At 41.7% G+C, this 21,298-nt stretch overlaps 1 protein-coding gene across 2 annotated transcripts in view; it reads right to left on the bottom strand.

Annotated features, from left to right (window-relative positions):
- Rfx7 (regulatory factor X7) overlaps positions 1-10,277 on the bottom strand; it is an 84,114-nt gene extending 73,837 nt beyond the window's left edge. The window contains exons 1-2 of one of the 2 annotated variants that reach the window (XM_051140680.1): positions 10,135-10,277; positions 9,802-9,964 (exon numbers count right to left, since the gene is read on the bottom strand). In XM_051140680.1, coding sequence (XP_050996637.1) covers positions 9,802-9,962 — 161 coding nt within the window. In that variant the 5' untranslated portion in view covers positions 9,963-9,964; positions 10,135-10,277. Of the gene's footprint in view, positions 1-9,801; positions 9,968-10,134 lie in introns of both variants that reach the window. The other variant, XM_051140681.1, reaches the window with a different exon arrangement.
- Between the last annotated feature and the right edge of the window lie 11,021 nt (positions 10,278-21,298).

Raw genomic sequence — 21,298 nt, 5'->3', positions numbered from 1 at the left:
CCTGCAAACCAATTCTGAACATCTATAAAGCAAATGGTCAGGTTCATTACAATAATGACCCCACTCTCACTATCAATTTTCTGTACTACGTTGTTCACGACTATGTCAAAGCAATGCAGGAAGGAAAGGTTGTTTTGGTTTAGGGTTCAGAAGTTGTAATCGTGATGGTGGGAGTGTTTGGCTAGGACTCCTACCCCAGTGGCAGACAGTAAGCAGAGAGCAAGGGCTAAGGTAGCCTACAACTTGCAGTGGTCCACTTCTGGGAGCCAAGCCCCATTTCCTACAAGTTCCACAACCTCCAAACAGGAGCAACAGCTGTGAACTTGACACCCAAACACAGGAGCCACAAGAGATATTTTAGACTCAAATAATGACAAACAATTAACTATTACTACTCTTAATAATACAGGTATAGAAGGTTGAAACACTGAACTATGGTTTGGGGAGTGGAAATATAAAAACAAAAAGAAATTTAAGTTATACTACAAATTAGACAACTAGTTAAATAATAAATATTGGACACAGGCATGGTCAGGAAAAACAAACAAACAAACAAAAAACCCAATATTGCTGGAATGATTTTAGAAAAAGATATAGTGGTATCCACTATCAAAAGGAGTAGATAAACAGAAAACGAGAGCAAATTGAGGCCATAAGATATGAAAGCACAGAGAAAAGACTGTTGTAAAGTTTGGGGCGGGAGAGATAGCTTAGTGGTGAAGAGCACTTGTTGTTCTTGCAGAGAACCCAGGTTCTGCTCCGAGCACCTACGTGGTGGCTCACAACTAACTGTAATTTTAATCCCAGGGCATCCAACACCCTCGTCTCACCTTCATGGGCACCAGGCATGTAAGCACATGGCTTACATGCAGGGAAAACATTCATATACATAAAATAAATCTAGAAACATAAATAAATAGATAGTTAACTTTCAAGTAACAACTCATGTTAGTTCTGTTGCCTAGTGCTCATCCATACCTTTCATTTTCTTCTGTTATTATTTTATATTTTTGTCTACCTATGTAAATGAAAACTTACGTAAGAGCATTATAAATGGTTGGCACTACCATTTATATTTGGGAACTACATTTGTTAAGTTTTCCAAAGAAATTCTCTCTAGAGCGATCTTCCTTTATTCACCTACATTATTGATAAGGCTCACTGCCATCAAAACTAAATCTAATTCATGACAGAGAGAATAAAGAAGCCACAGTAAGGAACTGTTAAGTAGTACATTTAAATCTACAGTCTATCTTTTGATATATTTTTTTTAAACTAAGTCCACACCCTGAGCTTGGCAAATAAAATTAATGTCCTCATTCATTGAATGCCCCTTCATCTACTACTTATTATACCATTACTGCATTAAATAAAATCTTATTTTTATATATAAAGTCCAAGTGGTTCTTGTTTTAAAAGTTAGGATAGTCTCTTTTTAAATGCTTGATTTTCCTAAGCTTTGCACATGGAGTTATTACAATAAATGTACACTGAACTTACCTTTCCACGACTACTTTGTTTTCAAGAATTTAGGATTAACTTTGGACTTAGTTACTTCGGAAACTTTCAGACATAGAATTTGACCAATTGCTGCTTGCTAATAGCTTTTGCTCCAGAAAAAAATGGGGGATCATATATTTAATAATCTGACTGTGGTATTTTCTATCATAGATTCTCATATACATATGCCTTTAATAGCACTAATGACTACAATCCAATTAAGGAAATGATTCATTTATAATAACTGAATCATTTGGTTGAAATACATTTTCTAGGTTTCCAGAAACATAAATTTTAAATCAAGTATGATGTTAGAAAAGTCTTCGGCAATTACATTCCTAAATCTCATATATTTATTGCAAAAATATAAGTTGTTGGCCTCTATATAAAAATAAGTTTTTTATGCTATATATTACTTATGATTTTTGCAGTGATGGATTTGCTTCATATATATTTAGTCTCTAAATTCCTTTGGACTTCACATATTAGAAAATAATAGCCGAGCGTGGTGGCACATGCCTTTAATCCCAGCACTCAGGAGGCAGTGGCTGGCAGATCTCTGTGAGTTCGAGGCCAGCCTGGTCTACAAAGCGAGTCCAGGACAGCCAAGGATACACAGAGAAATTCTGTCTCAAAAAAAAAAAAAAGACATTTGATTTAATTAAACTTGATTAAAAAAAAATCACTAAAATGGGCCTGTCTCAGGTAAAGCCAGCCTCAATTGTCAAGAAACATTAAATAACACAACTCATAAAAGGTTCATAAGTCAGTGGTTCATCAGTGGCAGTGTATATCAGCAGGAAAAAAAAAAGAATAACAGAAGCACTTAGTACAATAATCCTCTATTCTCATTTTGTACCTCTCTGACAGTATGAAATATGACAGCCACGGAAAAACAGGAAGAAAACATAAGCCCAAGTGCTCTTCATATGCAGGTGTTTAGTGTGCCTATTGGAGGATGGTATGGATGTGTTCATGTGTAGTGTGTATATGTGCATGCAGGTGTGCAAGGACATGGGTGTGTTCATGTGGACGCCAGAGTTTGACACTGGATGTCTTTCTGAATCATTCAGCACCTTTATTTGCGACAGGGTTTCTTTTTTTTTTGAGACTTTTTTTAAAACATAATTTATTCATCTTTAGATCATTGACTGGTGTTTTGGTTGTATGTATTAGTGTTTTGCCTGCATGCATATCTGGGTGAAGGTGGCAGATCCCTTGAAATTAGAGTTACGGACAATTGTAAGCTGCAAGTGAACCCAGGTCCTCTGGAAGAGCAGACCCTGCTCTTCAGCACTGAGCCGTCTCTCCAGCCTCCTACCCCCATGGTCAACTTCATATTTTAAAATCATAAAGGTCAAAAACACAACAGCCCTAGTGATGACTTCACCCTCCAAGATAAACAATCATTAGAGCTCAAATTCCAAGAAAACTGTTTTCAGAAAGGAAAAATAAGGCAAATACAGGGAATCTATATCGTCATGTTCTATATTCATGTTTTTGGCAGGTATCACTAATCAGAATTCAAATTTAAATCAATTTGTTAGTCCTGTGTTGGGATGAGTATAAACGCCTTCATACTGCTACCCAAACTTAAAGACAACAAATTCAAGTAAAATTTTTATTCTACATAAGGCTATTTGGAAGAGATGGGAAACTATGCCCTATTGACTCTTTAACGCCTAAATTTCATAGTGTAACAGACTGCAGTTTTTCACTAGACAACCTCTTATTCTCTCAATTCAGTATCTCAAATGGAGATCCAAACAGCAAGGAATATCAGTATGTTTTTAGTTTTTTCTCAGATACAAGGAAATACAAAACCTTACCTCTATACAACTTTCTGTAACATATACACACATCACATATATGACATATATAATCTACCGTGATAGACGCTTGTTAGAAATACTATAAAATTAACCAAACTTGTTTCTATTTCCTCTTGTAAATAGGATGTGTGTAGTCCATAAATCAAAAAGAGAAATGTTTATTTATAGTCTCAAAAAAGATTATTAAATCATTCTTTGATGTGGATCATTATTTATGTGGACTAAAGTTGCATGCTAACTATCTTAATCTCATAGTAGCAATGAAGAGCATTAAAGCCTTAGTGTGTTGACCTTCATCTCCTTATCCTGTCTTAAATAAGATACTTTCCTTATTGGACAATGCTGCTCATCTTAGAAGCCTCCACGAAGCAGAAGAGAAAGCAAATGCCTACACAAAGAGAGTAGAAATGGAGGCAATGAATAGAGAGTGTATAATTTTGTTAGGGTTGTGGAGTAACCATATTGTTGCTTTGTTCTTAAAAGGACACTGTCACAATAATTCACTAAAATGCCTACTTAAATGAAGGAAATAACTGTGAAGCTTAACCCTACACTAAATTATTCTGAAAATAATATACAACTGTTTTGTTTACATTAATAATTTTATAAGATGGTATTCACTACTGCCTTAAAATACTTCATTAGTACCATAGGAAGGGTGTGTGTGTGTGTGTGTGTGTGTGTGTGTGTGTGTGTGTGTGTGTGTGTGTTAATGTGAAATGCTTGTAGGTCTAAGCAACTCTTAAAAAAAAAAAAAGAAGCAAACAAACATCCCTTTATCGCTGTCTCTCACCAGCAGCTCATAGTCTCTGCAACAACTGAGACCATTCTAGAGGCTACCATGTTTGTATATAATAAACCAGCTTTTACAACACTTTAAATGTTACACACTTTCAGTAAATATTTGCACTTAATCTCATGTAACAAAACATCTGCACATGGTAACAGTAAGAGGACAACACCTTCAGATAGTTCTGGGTTAACACCCAAGCAGACACCAGCAAATCCTAATAACCTGTTGACAGCTTATGGTAACTAAACTATATTAGCCTTTCACTGCACTTATGGTGTGCTTTATTATTGCTGTCAATATTAACTTAGTAGCAGACTCAAAATTTAAAAACTAAAAGAACTTGCAAGGTCATTCAGTATAACCCTCTCATTTTATAAATGAGGAAATGAAGGTGTACTTTTGACAGAATCCAATACTTTGACATGTGTCTTTTCTTTCTCTGTTCAGTCCCCAACTGAATATGAGAAGTTTCACTGCACATTTTCCACCCTAAGTTAACATTACAGGCAAATGAGCATTCCTTAAATGCCAGTGTTTATTTAGCACTGCACTTTGTATACAGCGGATATTTAGTTGAGCACAATTCTCTAAGTGTTTAAATTTTAGTAAATGACAGTGTTTAATATTTGTTTTCAAACTTTTAGGTAAAAGCAAGTTAACATAATTTTTATTCAAGGCACCCCTTTCTTGACGAATAAGATACTTCTGTCCTTTCTACCAGCTCATCCCCCCACTAAATCTCTGAAGCCAGTAATAAGACAGAAGCCAAATCAGTTTGCAAATACCATCCTTCAAGACATCTTCCAGGTGGGAGAACTAACTGATCAATTATTTAAACACATATCATTAAGTAAGCTGAACAGGATGAGAAATTTGACAGGCTTGAAAACTGCTTAACTTGCCTTTTTGGATGACAGGGGAGACAATTTCTTTCTGGAATCAGAGCCATATAGTGCTGGGACTCAAACATCATAGCTGGCCTCAATACAGACAAGCGAAAGCGAATCAAGTCTTTTCTGTGCTGACTACAGAACACAAGCTGACTTCAGGGTAGGTAGTATTTAACCAACTGAACTAAAATATATGCAAGACAAAAAGAAAAAAGACCCTGGACTTAAAATAAACTAAAGATAATAAACTATTTAACAACATGTTTCCCACTACAGTTGGATGAATAACAATTATTTCTTACAGTGCTAATAAACTGCATGGCTCAAGAACAAAACTGAACTAAACTGTTCTATGCCGGAGGACAGAAAAAGAAACCACCAAGACTAATATGGTATTTCTATGTAAATGTTATAGAGTGTACCATACTCTATTCACTGCACTAAAGTGGAAATGAGATCAATCATTTAATATCGAGGTGCTTATTATCATAAGAATAAGAAAATAAAGTTAACTGGGTATAAATGATAATCTAGAAAATAGCCAAAATAATTCTTAGAATACAACTCTAAGTCTAAATTATGCCAGGTCAGAATTGAATAACAAGGAACTCTTGACTGTCTAATATTGCCTCCAAGGTTGGCTAATGATTCTAGAAATTCCACAGCTTCTTTTTTTGGCTTTTGTTTTTCGAGACAGGGCTTCTCTGTGTAGCCTTGGCTGTCCTGGACTCACTTTGTAAACCAGGCTGGCCTCGAACTCACCGAGATCCACCTGCCTCTGCCTCCCGAGTGCTGGGATTACAGGCATGTGCCACCACACCTGGCATCACTCAGTTTCCTAACATAAAATAGGTAGAATAATGATACATCTTACTGTTTAAAGACTTATAAGATTTTACCTGAAAATGTTATTACAATCTGAATTTTCTAAGTATTGCATTACAATATTTTTATAATAAAACTTTAACTTTTTTTTTTTGTTTTTGTTTTTAGGTGAAAGTTTATTATCTAAGTTACAACCTAATAGCAAATATAGTGTTTGGTATTCTCCTTTTTAAATTTATTCTGTAATGGTTTCAAGTAAAACATTTTTTAAAAGAGAAAGAGGGAGCCAGGTGAGGTGGCGCATGCCTTTACCCCCAGCAGCAGGCAGGCAGAGGCGGCCTGATCTACTGTGCAAGCTCCAGAAAGCCAGCACTACAGAGGGACCCTGTCTCAAAACAGAAAACAAAACAAAAACAAACACAAATGAGGGTTGGGTAGTAAAAGTTTTTTGTTGCTTAAACCAAATAGAAATTTTCACATATTTTTTTCAACCATGAAGTCACTGAGAAAGGAAAACGTAAGTCACCAAAGAGAAGCAACGTAAGTGAAAGAAGCTCACACTGAAGTTGGTTATGGCTTTTAGGCTGTCAGTGTGAGTCTTCCTTAAAAAAAAAGAAAAAAGGAAAAAGAAAAAGAAAAAAAGTAACTAGGTATCACGGCACACAATTCCAACACGTGAAAGGCTGAGGCAAGAGGACTGTGAATTCCAAGCCAGCCAGGGTCACAGATCAAAACCTATTCAAAAACCAAAAAGAAAAATTATGTGTGTATATTTTAATATTTTCTTCCTTTCTCTGTGCTTTTGGGGAAAATTATCTTCAAGTTATATCATTTATAATATATGAAAACATTTTTATAGCCTACTCAGAATTAAAATACCTCTACAAATAAAAGTCCTTTCAAGTGAGGCATATAAATAATTTGGACTCTCTGTCTATGGAACGAGAAGGTGTAAGGTCAAGAAACATACAGACAACAGATAGATAGTTTTATTAACCTAGGCTTAATTTGAAGATAGTCAGAAACACATTAATATAAACAATACCAAGTTAGCAGTATATTTCCTAGAATTACGTTAAAAGTCTATATACTCTTTCCAACTCTTGAGAACTAGTTTTAATTTCATTAAATACTATGGTCTTAACATTGAATATTTATTCCTTTTTTAGAGATGTATTTATGCTTGAAATTACAATGGGATACTTTTATCAAACAGCACTTAATAAATGGAATAAATTAATTGTGAGCCAAGACAATAAATAACTCATTGTCCAGCTAAAAGTCGACATCACATACTATATTTATATTTATAGAGTAGGAGGACAAGTACAGACTTGTTTGTGATCTGTAAGCCCAGTAATTTAGAAACCATGATCAACCTAATACAAAACCCAGTTGATAATTTTTAAATGCCACATTTCTTTTGAATCTCATCTTAACTCTTAATAATGAACGATACTGAAGGAATCACAAAAGCGACACAAAAATGACAATCTCTTAGAACACTACCAGGTGTTCTTTTTTCTTAATGGTGGAGAAAGTGCTGCCTAAAAAAAATATGAAACAACATACATATCGAACTGTAGCTATATCTATTAAAATCACTCTAATTTTTAAAAAAAGCATTATTTTTTTTTAGATAATGGTAGCCATGAACCAGGCACGGCAGTATATGCCCTTAAAGCCAGAATTTAGAAAGCAGGAAGGCAGACAAGACTTCTGAGTTCGGAGCCAGCACAAGGTTCCATAGTAAGCTCTCAACTCAAAAAAAGAAAAGAAAGAGAAAAAAAGTACCAATGGAACTTTCTATATACTTACTCAATGAATAATATGTGCTTGTGGATGAGTTACAAGTCTATGTTAAATACGGTCACTAATGTTTATTATTTACTATGGTTGTTTACACTAAAGTTTTAAATATAAAGGAATAAGAAATACTTTACTAAAGTTGGAAACTTTATACTGTCAATACAAGATGAAGATAGAGAATAGCACATTTTGATATTAAGGTGTGTATTTATTTACTCATTAATTACTCAGAGCTAAGTCCAGAAACTGAAGTGTACTCCCTCTACTTCAGAAGTTTTCCATGTGAAAGTCAGCACAGTTAAGTTGTAATAGACATGTAAATATCATTAACAATGAAGGAATTCAATCATGATTTAGTAAAAATAAATAAATAAGATGGCACTCCATGATTGTCCACTCCTCAGTGTCTACACAACTCACTCTTTCTGTGAAATTACAAAGTAAAATTTCTTCTTATTGTTCTCATAATTAAAAAAAAAGCCTGACTAATTCAATCTTTAACATTTACCTTTCTTAAAAGATTTGAGTCCTGTAACTGGGACGTTCCTCATATGAGTATAAGAAACAAGGGGATTTTACTTCAGTTCAGTGATGATTTCAGGGACCCTAAGTTACATTATCCAGTGATAAACAAAACATCTGGCTTTGTGGAGCCTATCACAGTAAGCAGGAAACTAATGATATCTTTATTTAAATTATAGCTTCTAAAACAGGGCATAGGTATCCACTGAATAAAGGCATTTCCACTTCCATAAACAAACACATATAAGCACTCAAGCACAAAATTATCTCACATGTCTGACCTATTCAAGTTGCCATATAACTATTGTCAAAGCCTAAAAAAATTCCTTCTAAATTGTTTCATATTAAAATTAAAAATAAAAGAAAGGCATTCAATTGTCAACTACTGTATAGTATGAAACTAGTAAAGCCTGCACTGACCTACTTCATATTAGCATGCCATGGAAGCATGCCAAAAAAATAATGAAAATTACTATATAACAATTCTTAACTTTGTATTTACAATTGGTTACTGTCTTAAAATGTTTAAATGCTGAACATACAATGCCACTTGCTTTATGATACCTTTGTCTTTAAAGCGTAAGTTTTGTTATTTTAGTAGTCACATTCAATAATGACCCTGCCAGATTCATGCTAAAAAAAAAAAAAAGGGTATTTTTTCAAATCATACTTAATTCTATTTTTTAAAACTTCTATTAAAAGCAATCTTAGAACAAATTCCAAATATTCCTTTCCATTTTAAAAATAGTGCTATGCTTTAAAAAAGTCAGTTAATAAAGAATCCTACAAAGCGAGGCAAGTTCACATTTAAAGACTGTTTTGCAATGGTTCTAATAGAAGATGGACTTAATTCTGTATTTATTAATATTGTTATTAGCCTTTAAGAGTTCAAATAGCATTGAAATATTGCAAATTCCCATATAAGAAAATACAGGACTAGTAAAGGGTGTTCCATCTAGTTTCTTTTTAATAATTACATAAAACAGCAAGATCTTTTACATAAAAATTCATTTACCTTGTAAATAACCACATTAATATAAAACACTTTATGCTAAAGAAGCATTTCCTTTGCAGTCAATGCAAAGAATAAATTCCCTAAAAGGGAAATTCAGTGCAAGAATAAAAGAGGCAAAACCATCCAGAAACAGCAGCTAATCCAACTGAATGAAAAAGACACGTTAGGTTTTGTGCTGCATATCAATGCTGTTATGTACAACGTCTTGTTCGGCCAAAATTCACAATGCACTTCTTCCTCCCTCTATGACTACAAAAAGAGTCAATACATTTTACATTCCAAGTTTCCATTTCATGCCACTATCATGCAATGACTTAATCTTGACCCATATTTCCCTCACTGTATGTGGAAAACGCACCAATAACTTGTTTATCTGCTTTACAATTGAGAGGGAAGCACGGTGTGTGTGTGTGGTGTGTGTGTGTGTGTGTCTAAGGAGACAGGGGTGGGTGCAACCTCCCCCCTCCATAAGTGCCATAGCCATGCACCGGGCTCTGGGAACCCACCTTCAATGAACGCATCAGCCTGCTGCTCTTCGGATGCCGCCGCCCCCCACCCCTTTGCAGCAGCAATGTGCCTAGGCTGCTCTACCCCAGCGATGGAGGATCCTCTTACCAGATGGAGTTTTTGATCTTGTGTTGCAGAGCGCTGGCCTCTGTCCCTGGCAGCCCGGGCACAAGAGCTGGCAGAGCCACCCCGGGGTTGGGGGCGCAGAGGGGAAGCTGCTGATGGGCATCGGGCTGCTGTGGTGGCGGCTGTTGTTGTTCCTCTGCCATCGCTGCTGGAGGGGAGGGAGGGAGGGAAGATGGGGGCGCGGGGAAGGGTGAGGGAAGAGACGCGGAGGGGGAGGACGACGAGGGGGGGAGGAGGGGGAGGAGAGGAAGAGGAGGAGGAGGAGAAGGAGGAGGAGGAGGAGGAGGAAGGAAGCTGGATAAGCTAGGCCTATACCCCAGGGCTCGAGTGAGTCGCTTTCGCCGGCCGCCTGAGGGACATCCCCGGGGAGACCGCGCGGCTCCTCACAGCTCTCGTCACGGTTCCTCTCCCGGTTCTCGCCCGCGGTTCTCCTCACGGCCCCGCGCGTCACCGCGGCAGAGGCATGGCGGCGCCCCTCAGCCCCCCGTCAGCGGCCGGGGCTGGGGGCGTCTGAAGAACGAGGTCCGTGGCCAGGCGCCCCTGCGCCCCCAAATCCAACCCGACGGGTCTCTCGGGGGCCTGCCTCCCCGGCCGCCCTCCCCCGGGGGCCTGGCGCCTCGGAGCTCCCCCGCGCCGCCTGCCCGCCCGCTCGCTCCCGGCCCCGCCGCGGCCGCCGCTGCCCTGCCAGCCCCGAGAGCAGCCCAGCGCGCGCAGCCGCACTGCGGCCCGGCGCAGACGGCACAACACCTACCGCGCGGCCGGGGGGCGTGGACGCGCGTGTGCGGGCGCGGCGCGGGGGCCGCAGGGGGGCGCGGAGCGCGCGGGGCGGAGCGGCCGTGGGCCGCGGGCCCAGGAAGCCGCGGCGGGGCCCCGAGGGAGCGGCCGGGCGGGAGGGCGCGAGGACAGGGTGGGGTGGGGTGCGGGGAGGGCGGGGGGAAGGAGCGGCCTCGCGTGACGGCGGCGGGGAGTGGACCCGTGCCACTGCGCGGCGTGCAAGGGGGAATTTGTTGCTTCCTAGCATGTAAGGTGAAACGAAGCTACACGGCGCGCGCGCGCACACACACACACACACACACACACACACACACACACTCGCGCGCGAGTCCCCTCAACTAGTCGGGATTTTGCTTCCTCCCTCAGTCCGCGGGTGGCACTGAAGCAGGTGAGAGCTTTTCGAGGTTCTCAGACATCCCCCCCCTCCTCCCTCCCCCCTATCCCCACCCCTACCCCCGCCCCCAAGAAGAGCTAGCGCCGCGAGGTAATTCGGTCTGGTAGGAAAATGGCAAGTGAGTAGCTGGGTTGAAGTGCTCCTCGGTCGGGCATTCAAAGCCCTCCAAATCTGGCCCCACTTTAGCTATCCAATCACAGCCGCCTCCATCCCCCCTGCAGGAACTCCCAGCTCCAATCAGTGAAGTCTCCATGCCATCCTCAGCGCGCAGCAGATTCATTCTTCCTTGGTGCCTTTTGCCCACGCTGGGCCAGGAGTGCCCTCCCTGCGTTATACCTCCAGTTCAGCCCAGGCCCAGAGACACGGCTCAAGTCGCGGCTTGTCAGGGTCCCTGGCAGCCAAGGCCCCTCCTGCTTCTCAAAGCAACGCGTGTAATCCAACATGGAGGCACAAGCTTCAGCCAAGAGCTCTCTCTTCCTTTGCACCCATCTAAACCCACCCCAGCCAGAGACTGCCTGCCGCTCGCCCTCTTCCCATTCATACTTAGAGAGCTTTGCTGGCTGAGAGTGAGATTTCCTGTCCTCAGCGAATCATTCCTCCAAGAACACAAGAATTGGCTTTTCAGGTGGGGCTGGTCGGGAAGGCTAAGCGCCTGGGTGCAGAAAACAGCAGCCAAAGCCTCTGGCACCAGAGGAAACAGCTGTGCAGCTCTCACTGACCTTTCTCTGTGCCTGTGGCTGTCATGAGCCTTTCCAGCTCCTAACTTTTCTGACAGTGTTTCTGTCAGGCTTCTTCCTGTCAGATTTTCTGGCCACATTCCTGCATGGACTTTGAGCGAGGAAGGAGGCTCTGCCACCTTTCAGACTTCTAAGTGGGTGGCGAATCTGATTGGCTTGGCTTGCATGGGCTTTGGAGTGCTCTGTTCCCCGCCTTGGCCTGAGACTATCTTGCTTTTGTCCATGCTGCCTCAGGCCCGGTTCACAGACGCCAGGCCCAGACTCAGAGTGTTTGCACCTGGGGAGGTGGAGGGACAGACACCTATGTGCAAAACAGAGCTCCTTCACGAGGCTCCAGACTGTGTTCCAAGCACCCAGTGCATGGATGGTATGACCCCCACAAATGAGCCCCCTTTCTCCAAGCTCAGGACACGAGGGCTTTAGGCTAAGTGTAGGCTGCTATCTGCACAGATGCCTGTGTGTCTGTGTACACTGCATTTTTCTGGCACTGACAGATGGATATTTCCACAGTGGTGTAAATGGAGACTAGCCAATGGTAGCTCATGCTCAGTGAACACTTACTATGCCGCCGTAGCTCCCTTTGCACGTGACTATCGTCATGCTTTCCTAAAACTGTGTTATGTAGATACTGTTATTCTCTGTATTTTACAGATGAAACAAAGGCTTAGGAAAGTTAAGTGACATTCTTAAAGTTATCCACTTATTAAATATAAGAGCCAGGATTTACGTCGTGGAGGTTGGTTTTAGACCCTGCAGGCCATTGTTGAAGCTAGGATTGTAATGGAAGATTTTGAATGCATACCTATAAATTCTGTATCCATGGGGATGAGGATATTAAAAAAAAAAAAGAGAGAGAGAGAGAGAAAGTGGCCCAGACTCCTTTTTCTAATTTTTTTAAAACCTTCTAAAGAGACAATGATGGCTTTACCGTGCCACACCCTGACAGGGAGAATCATCAAAGAAAGGTAATTGAGGCCTGCTAAAGAAAGACCTTAAAAAAGGAAGTCGAGAACCGAGATGTCTTTAAAATAACTTCACTACCGGGTGTCACCAGGCTGACTTCCCGAGTGCAACTTTTCAGTTTTTAATAGGTTCCATAAAAAGCTACGTATTCCACAGTCACCACTAGAGGGCTCCGCGGAGTTACAGCCCCCGAGTTGCCCTCTAGCGGCGATTCTGAATGGAGCGTGTTTACGCAGAGTTGGGGCCTTTGGAGACTGGCAGCAAGGCAGTTTGCGCAGACATCTGGAACCATTAGGTTCAACCAGCCATGAGAGGGTTTACATAGAGTAACAAGGTTGAAGAGATCCTATTACCAGAGGAGAGTGACCTCCTTTCAGGAAAAGGAGGATTATTTCTTACACTTAACATCTGAGAGGTAAGTTTGAACTTTGTTATAATTTCCATAGGAGACTGAATTTAGAAACAAAACAAAACAAAACCAAAAAACAAAAACTATACCTTTAAGAACTTGATAGTTACCTCAAAATGTGGGTGGAGATTCAAACCAAGCCCACAGACCCTGAGTAAAGGCCAGACTTAGTATCAGTGTGACTCATCTTCTCAGTTTCAGTTCACTCCCGTGGGGGGTGATATAAAACATTTTAGTAAATATGAATTTTTAAGGTAACATTGATTAGCTGGGCACTGTGGCATACACCTGTAATCCCAGGACTCTGGGAGGCAGAGGCGGGTGGATCTCTCTGTGAGTTCGAGGCCAGCCTGGTCTACAAAGCAAGTCCAGGACAGCCACAGGTACACAGAGGAAACCCTGTCTCAAAAAAAAAAAAAAAAAAAAAAAAAAAAAAAAGAAAGAAAGAAAGAAAGAAAAAGAAAAAGATACCCTTGCTTATGAACACATCCCAATCTCAGAGAGGGTGTGCATGACAATGGGGAAAAAAAATCTAAGGAATGCCAATATAATGGGGAAGAAAAACTCTGGCCTTAGAGTCAGAAGATCTGGGAATTCAAATGCTGTTTTCATTTCTGTGAACATGAAAATAATGACGCCTTTCACAGGACTGCTGTCAGGAACAGCAGGGAGAGCGACCTGTAGACCACTGAAGTGTTTTAACAAGAGAAGTGATGAAACGGCTTGTGGCTGCCTCAGAAGCAGACTAACCTATGCTAGTAGTCCTAGGACGTAATTCCTGACTCTGAGGTGTTTAGTAAATGCCATTTAAATTCAGTAACCTTTTTCCTAGTACTCTTTTTTTAAATTAATGATTTATTTATTTTTATTTTATGTGCATTGAGGTGTTTTGCCTGCAAGTATGTCTGTGTGAGGGTGTCGGATCCCCTGGGACTGTAGTTACAGGCAGTTGTGAGCTGTCATGTGGGTGCTTGGAGTTGACCAGGGTCCTCTGGAAGCACAGGTGGTGCTCTAAGCTGCTGAGCCATCTCTCCAGTCCCTTTTCTAGTACGCTTATATATGTAAACATCTCCCTTATAAAAACTATCCAGAGTGGGACATATATATTTATATTATACATATCTTATATGATACACTTATCTGTAAGGATTAATGAGATAAAGCTCACATAATATACTAGGTGTGAGGAAAACTAATACCACATAATATTGGGTACAGAAAATATAAATAAGGCATAGGCCCAACTCAAAGTAGTTTATATTCTATGGAGTAGAGATTAACATATTGAAATATATTAGATGAATTCCAAAATATACTTGTCCTAGTTTATTTTTTTATTGCTATGATGAGACACTATGCCCAAGGTAACATAAAGCATTTAACTGCGCTTACGGTTTCAGAGGGTTGGAGTCCATGATTGGCAGAGAGAAGTGTGGCCCTACAAATGGGTGAGAATCACAAGTAGTGGGCAGACAGGCACAACTGAGAGTAACAGCCCCCAGTGACACTCCTCTTCCAACAAGGCCACAGTTTTAATACTTCCCAAACAGTTCACCAACTAAGGATTAAGGACTCAAACACATGAGCCAATGTGGGCTAATCTCATTCAAATCACAACAATAATGTCTATTAGTGGTGAGAAAGTGTGCAGGGGTTGGACTGTTAAAGTCAGAAGAACTATCTAGAGAAGTCCCCTTGGCTGGCCTTGGAATGAGTAGAAGACAGAACCTGGGTGTGCTGTCTGGTTTTATGCTGACTTGTGTCAAGCTGCAATTATCTGAGAGGAAGGAACCTCAATTCAGAAAATGCCTCTATTAAAACTGGGCTCTTTGCATTTTCTTAATTAGTGATTGATGGGGGAAGATCCAGCCAATTGTGAGCGGTGCCACCCCTGGGCTGTTGATCCTGAGTTCTATAAGAAAGCAGGCTGAGCCAGGTGGTGGCAGCACAGGACTTTAATCCGAGCACTCGGGTAAGTAGAGGCAGGCAGATGTCTGTGAATTGGAGGCCAGCCTGGTCCACAAATCCAGTCCAGGACAGTGTAGGCTACACAAAGAAACCCTGTCTGGAAACAAACAAAGCAAAACAAACAAACAAAAGAGAGTCACCCAGGTAGTACTGGTTTTGAAGTCATGAAGGGGTCATGGAGAGCATCTGAGGCTTGGTACTGTGTGACAGAGGTGGAGTCCCAGAAGAGAGCCCAGGAGAGACTATTGATGAAAATGCTCCTGTTGTGCAAGAGACCCCAGCACTTTGAAGATGCAGGTACTGTGTGATGGCTGTTTGGAACAGTGGCAGCAGTGGAGTGGAGCCAGCCAGAGCCTTGAAGACAAGAGCGGAGCCAGAGAAGTGGCCCAAGCCTGTGGAGGAGCTCAGAAGATCATAAGGAAATCCCAGTATTGGACATTGGGTTATTTACACAGTTGGAGTTTGGTTTTGATTTGATTTGATTGTGGCTGAGCCTTGGTTATTTCCTCTTAAAATAAGAAAGTATTTAACTTATTTTTGATTTTGTAAGTGCCCATAGCTGAGAGACTTTGGATTTTAGAAGAGACTGAATTTTTAAAAGTGTTTGAATTTGTAAGACTTGTAAAACTTTTTAGGTTTTATAAGTAACCAGCAGTGGTGGTGCACACTTTTAGCCCCAGCACTCATGAGACAGAGGCGGGCAGATCTTTGTGAGTCTGAGGCCATCCTGGTCTACAGAGTAAGTTCCAGGACAGCCAGGGCTACATAGAGAAACCCTGTCTCGAAAAAAACAAAAGTAAGCAAGCAAAAAAATAGAATGCTGTCTATTCTGATGCTGATGTTAGTGTGTGATTGCTGGGATGGACAAGAAAGGAAAGGCTGTGGCTTAACAGTGATGTGTCGGTGTGTCAAGCCGACAAGGGGTCAGATGTGCTGGTTAATCTTATGTCAACTTGACGTGGCTATAGCCATCTGAGAGGACGGAACCTCAGCTGAGAAAACGCCTCCACGAGATTGAGCTGTAGGCAAGCCTGTCGGACATTTTATTAACTAGTGATTGATGTGGGAGGGGCCAATCCCTGGGCTGGTGATCCTGGGTGCTACGAGAAGACAAGTTGAGCAAACCCTGAAGAACAAGCCGGTACGGGACAATCCCTTCATGGCCTCTGTATCAGCTTCTGCTTCTAGGCTCCAACCCTGCCTTCTTTCAGCAGTGGACTATGATGTGAAAGGGTAAGCTTGACATTGGTTTCATCCTTGATAAATATTAAGTGCCAAATACAATGTTGGCTTAGCATAGAAATGGTGAGGTTCTCACCTTCCGCATATGAGCACCCTCTTCCCCCTTAGCTGTGACACCCTTCGCTTTAAAGTAGAAGGAAGCTTCTCCATGTCACTTAGAAGAATCAGGACACAAAGCCTCCTACACCCTCCACCCTTCCTTGCCCAATTTCTGATATTTTCAACTGATGAGTACTTCTTTTTGGCTTGTCTTTCAAAATTCAAGTAGTCCTAGGGAGTTCTATGTTAAGTTCCATTTGCTGTAATATGATGCACAGTCTTGCCTTTCGTGGCCTTAAGAGAGGGGAAGAAGTGGGGAGTGAGAAGAAAGAAGATAAAACAGGAAGCAAGACTACAAGAGAGACAAGTTGCAGAGTTTAATAGTAAGTGAATATTGGCGAATTTGGAAAGATGTTCCAAATGTCTTATGTACTAAGAAGTCCAATGTGAAAATGTGAGTTCTGTTAGAGTACACACATGTCATTCTGTGATTAAAACAATAATTTATTAAGGCAAGGTAGCTGACCTGTTCAAATACTGAGTCAGGCTGTTAATACTGTCTGGCTATGAGGCCCTAGCTATGCAAGCCTTCTTTCAAGTTTATTTATCTTTAAGGATTAGTGGGCTAACGTTCACATAATGTACTTGGCTATTCAAATGAAAGGCATAAAAATTAGTGCCAAATATTGCTTGGATTTCACTTAGAAAATTTTTTCCATTGTTTGGTAGTACATAGATGCTTACGTTGACCTAAAATTCTTAAGGAGTGTTCAAGTTAATATCAACTGTCAGAATTTTAAAGGAAGTGTTTACTTTTACTTGTGGCCAAAAGGTCCTAAGTAGAAATCCAATACCTCAGAAATTCAGACCAGCAGCAGCTATGAACAGAAGCAAGCAAAGTGAAAGTATATTTACCTAACTCTAAAAGTGACAATGAAAAGACCTTAAGAGCCAATCTTACGTAGTTGAGGAAGTCAGTTCAGGTGTAGGCTGAACTGGAGGGAGCCTAACCAAGAACCCACAAATCATTTCAGTTTGAGGCATACTGAAGCACATATAGTATAAAAATTAGTATTCTGGGACTTTGAAAAAAAATTAAGCACAGCATCATGAAAGATACAGTTCTTACCTTCAAGAAGCTTATAAATCCAATTGGACTACTAACATACATATTTTTCTTTCTTTCTTAAAACTTCCTCTATAGGCCAGGCTGGCCTTGAACTCATAATCCACCTGCCTATGCCTCCCAAGTACAGAGATTAAAGGCATGTGCTGCCACCACCTGGACCATACATTTTTTTCTTAAAGACAAAAATATAAGCCTCTTGAACTTGCTCTGAAGAGTCTGTTATTTCTTATTTGGTTCTGCTTTTCAAATTCATTGTACAAGACAGGAGTCTACCAGAAACAGCTTCTACGAGACTATGTACACACATAGTTATATTTATTATTTATATTTATTATTATTTATTATTATCTTTTATTTTGACATACTAACTTGTACATGAGCTTAGTCCAAAGAAAAGGTTAGAAGAGAAATAGCAGATTGATTCCTTTCTTACAAAATATGTCCATGCTAATGAGAAAGGGCCAGGTAGTTGGCAGTAAAACCAGTAGCTGAAAGACACAGACGAGGGCCTCCTTCAGAAACCATTAGGCAGCAGTAACCAGTAGAGACAGAGGCTAAGTGGGAACTATGAGGAGACACACCAAAAGGGCTTACAGAAGATAAGATAGTTGCCTAATGATGGCTGAAGCTTGACAGGATTTAAGTAATTTTTGATGTAGCACTAAAGCAGGAAGGGCACAAATAAGGGAAAAAAAGATCAATGGTCTGGCACTGGGGGACCCAAAATAACACAAATGACCCCATAACACTCTGAAAGAGCGCGAGGCAATGAGAAGTTCTCTTAGATGCTGTGTTGGTTAAATTCCATTTCAATTTGATTAGCTAAACAAACAAAACTGCCTGGACATTGATATGCTCTATTTTTAGGTATATCAGTACGTGTGTGATGCAGGGATTGATAAACGCCGAGTGTGGATGACGCTGTCCCATTGGTTGGGTTCCAGGACTGAACAAAGTGGGGAAAGGAAAAAGCCAGGTGAGCGTCAGCATTTGCCTCTCGCCACTTGTTTGACCACTCAAATGTGACCAGGCTCACACGCCTACAGCCTCTGTCTCAAGCAAGTCCTGCCACTCTGCCTGCACCATGTATTTTGCCAGTGTGCCTTCCCAGCCAGGATGGCCTACTCCATGTGCCAAAATAAATCTCCTCACCCTAGAAAGGACTCCTACCTCCTAGGCTGGCCACCAGCTCAACGAACTTCTGACCCTTCTGCTTCTGTGTGGTGCTGGCGGCTGAGCTCAGGGCTCCATGCATGCTAGGAAAGCTAATTGAGCTACATCTCCAGCCCCAGCAGATTCTTCCTTAATCCGCTGCTTGTTGTGCATATGGTCATAGCCGTGAGAAAAGCGACTGATCCCGTTGCCAATGCAGCTCTAGCAAGGGGTTTGCCTTCTTAGACCTCAGTAGCAGGTTTGATGTGACTCTGTCTTCCTCCAATAGAGTTTTCTACAGAAATAGTCCTGATGGCCTGAGGGCTGTTATTGGTTCAGAATCGCATCTTCTCTAAATGGTTTCCTTACCCACTCCCCAATCCGCCCACAGCCACACCTCTTTTCTGTGTTTCCTGTAGTACCTTGCACAGCCTTCTAGCAGTCACAGTCTCATAGGTGTGCATCTTTGCTCCTGTTTCTACCCTCCCTATATCATGGCTTGTATCCTGTGAATCATACATGGTCAGGAAGTATGCTTTTAGTCTCTGTATCTGCAGCCTAAAAGGTAATGATTAAACAATCGCGGCCCAACAGTCCGTGCTGTTGAGTTCAGTTACTGAATTCGAAACATCCTAGGTTAAGAAACAAAAGCTTGGGCTGGAGAGATGGCTCAGAGGTTAAGAGCACTGGCTGCTCTTCCAGAGGTCATGAGTTCAATTCCTAGCAACCACATGGTGGCTCACAACCATCTGTAATGTAATCTAATGCCCTCTTCTGGCCTGCAGGTGTACATGCAGGCATGAGCGCTGTATACCTAATAATTAATAAAAAAAAAATCTTTTAAAAAATTATTATAAAAAAAAGAAAGAAAAGCTTGCATAAGAGAAAAGGGAATGGGCTAGCAAGAAACCTGCATAATAGTGTGTAAGAGTCTAACTGTATAGTAGTGGGGAGTTGAGGACTTAGTTAGTTTGTACTTACATTTCATCTCTCTGTGACACTGTACAGGTTTTCTCAGCAGCTGATTTTATCTGTGCAGGCTGACATCTGGTCCTGAGACTGGAGCCTCTGTGCTAAAGGGATTCAGGCCAGCCCCTTGTTCCCAAAAAGAACAGTCAGCCATGTCCAATTTCTCATGTGGAGACAGATCTACTCTTGGAGCTCATTGCAAGGGGCTCGTGTGGGCGTCAGAGACTAACACCTCAGCCCTAGTCTTTACAAGCTTTTTACCTCTGTGCCCCTTTTCCTCCACAGGTAGAAATGCGACTATTAAAAACTCACTCACACAGTTACATTATGGATTCAATGAGAACCATTCATGAAAATACCACTGCAATGTTTTATACGTAGTAAGAGCTAACTGCTTGTAATTTACCCTTACTTTCTACTTCTGGCAGGGAGAGAAGGGAAGTGAGTAGGGTAGTGGTAAAGACCAGACAGAGTCAGGAGTATTGAGAAGCAAAGCAGAGCCGGGCATGGTAGTGTATATTATCCCAGTCTCAGGGGAAGTAAAGCAGAACGATGCGGTTGTGGCCTACCTCAGCTACAGAACTAGGGCCTATACAAAGAAAAGGAAAGAAAACCAAAAATTAGCCAAGAAGCAAAGTGACAGAACTTGGCTATTTTGTTATTGTTTAAAATTTGATGAAGTACAGTTGCTTACCAGATCCACACTGCTCCTAAGGAGCTGCCCCTAGAGAGTCCTTGATCAGATCATGGAAGGAACTTCAAGCACTGACAACAGACAGCAGGACAGCCCAACACTACATGGCAAGCAGCAGATGTGCCTACACAGACGGCAGGACAGCCCAACACTACATGGCAAGGAGCAGACGTGCCTACACAGACGGCAGGACAGCCCAACACTACATGGCAAGGAGCTGACGTGCCTACACAGATGGCAGGACAGCCCAACACTACATGGCAAGCAGCAGATGTGCCTTCACAGACGGCAGGACAGCCCAACACTACATGACAAGGAGCTGACGTGCTGACACCTCGGGAAGAGCATGGAGATTCAGCTATTCCCATCTGTTGTTGTTTGACTCCAAGGTGTCCCCTACAGATCATGCTTTTATCATGTATTCACTTACTGTTGTAGAAGAGGGACCTGTGTGGGCCGCATCACCTGTGTGGAGGTCACGGGCAGCGTTGTCACATCACCCGTGTGGAGGTCACGGGCAGCGTTGTCACATCACCCGTGTGGAGGTCATGGGCAGCGTTGTGACGTGTGTTCTCATCTTCTACCTTTAATGGATTCCAGGAATGAAACTTAGGTTGTTAGACTTAGTGGCAAGTAATTTACTTACTAAACCATTTTGCCAGCCCCCAGATTTAAGTTTGAATGTTTGTGTTCTCAGCTGAGGACCCTTTAGGAGCCTGGCCCACGTGGTGGAAATAGGCACTAGGAGAGCGTCTTTGAAGGGTACAGTCCTGCCTCTGGGCTCAGACTGCTTCCTGGTCTATGCCATGCAAACAGCTACCACAAGTACCATGGACTAAGTAAGCCATTCTGCTATTTCTTCCCTGCTCCTCTGAATATGTGAACCAAGTTAAAATTTTCTTCTCTTGAGTGGCCCCCCCCACCCCCACCCCTGCCCTTTCACCAAGGATTGAACACAGGACTTCACACATGCTGGCCAACATACACATCCCCCCGGCAGTTCTTAGGT

Source organism: Acomys russatus, chromosome 32 (assembly GCF_903995435.1).
Source record: "Acomys russatus chromosome 32, mAcoRus1.1, whole genome shotgun sequence".
NCBI classification, from domain to species: Eukaryota; Metazoa; Chordata; class Mammalia; order Rodentia; family Muridae; genus Acomys; species Acomys russatus.
Note: the sequence above shows the minus strand (reverse complement) of the source record. Positions and strands in the feature narration are given on the sequence as shown.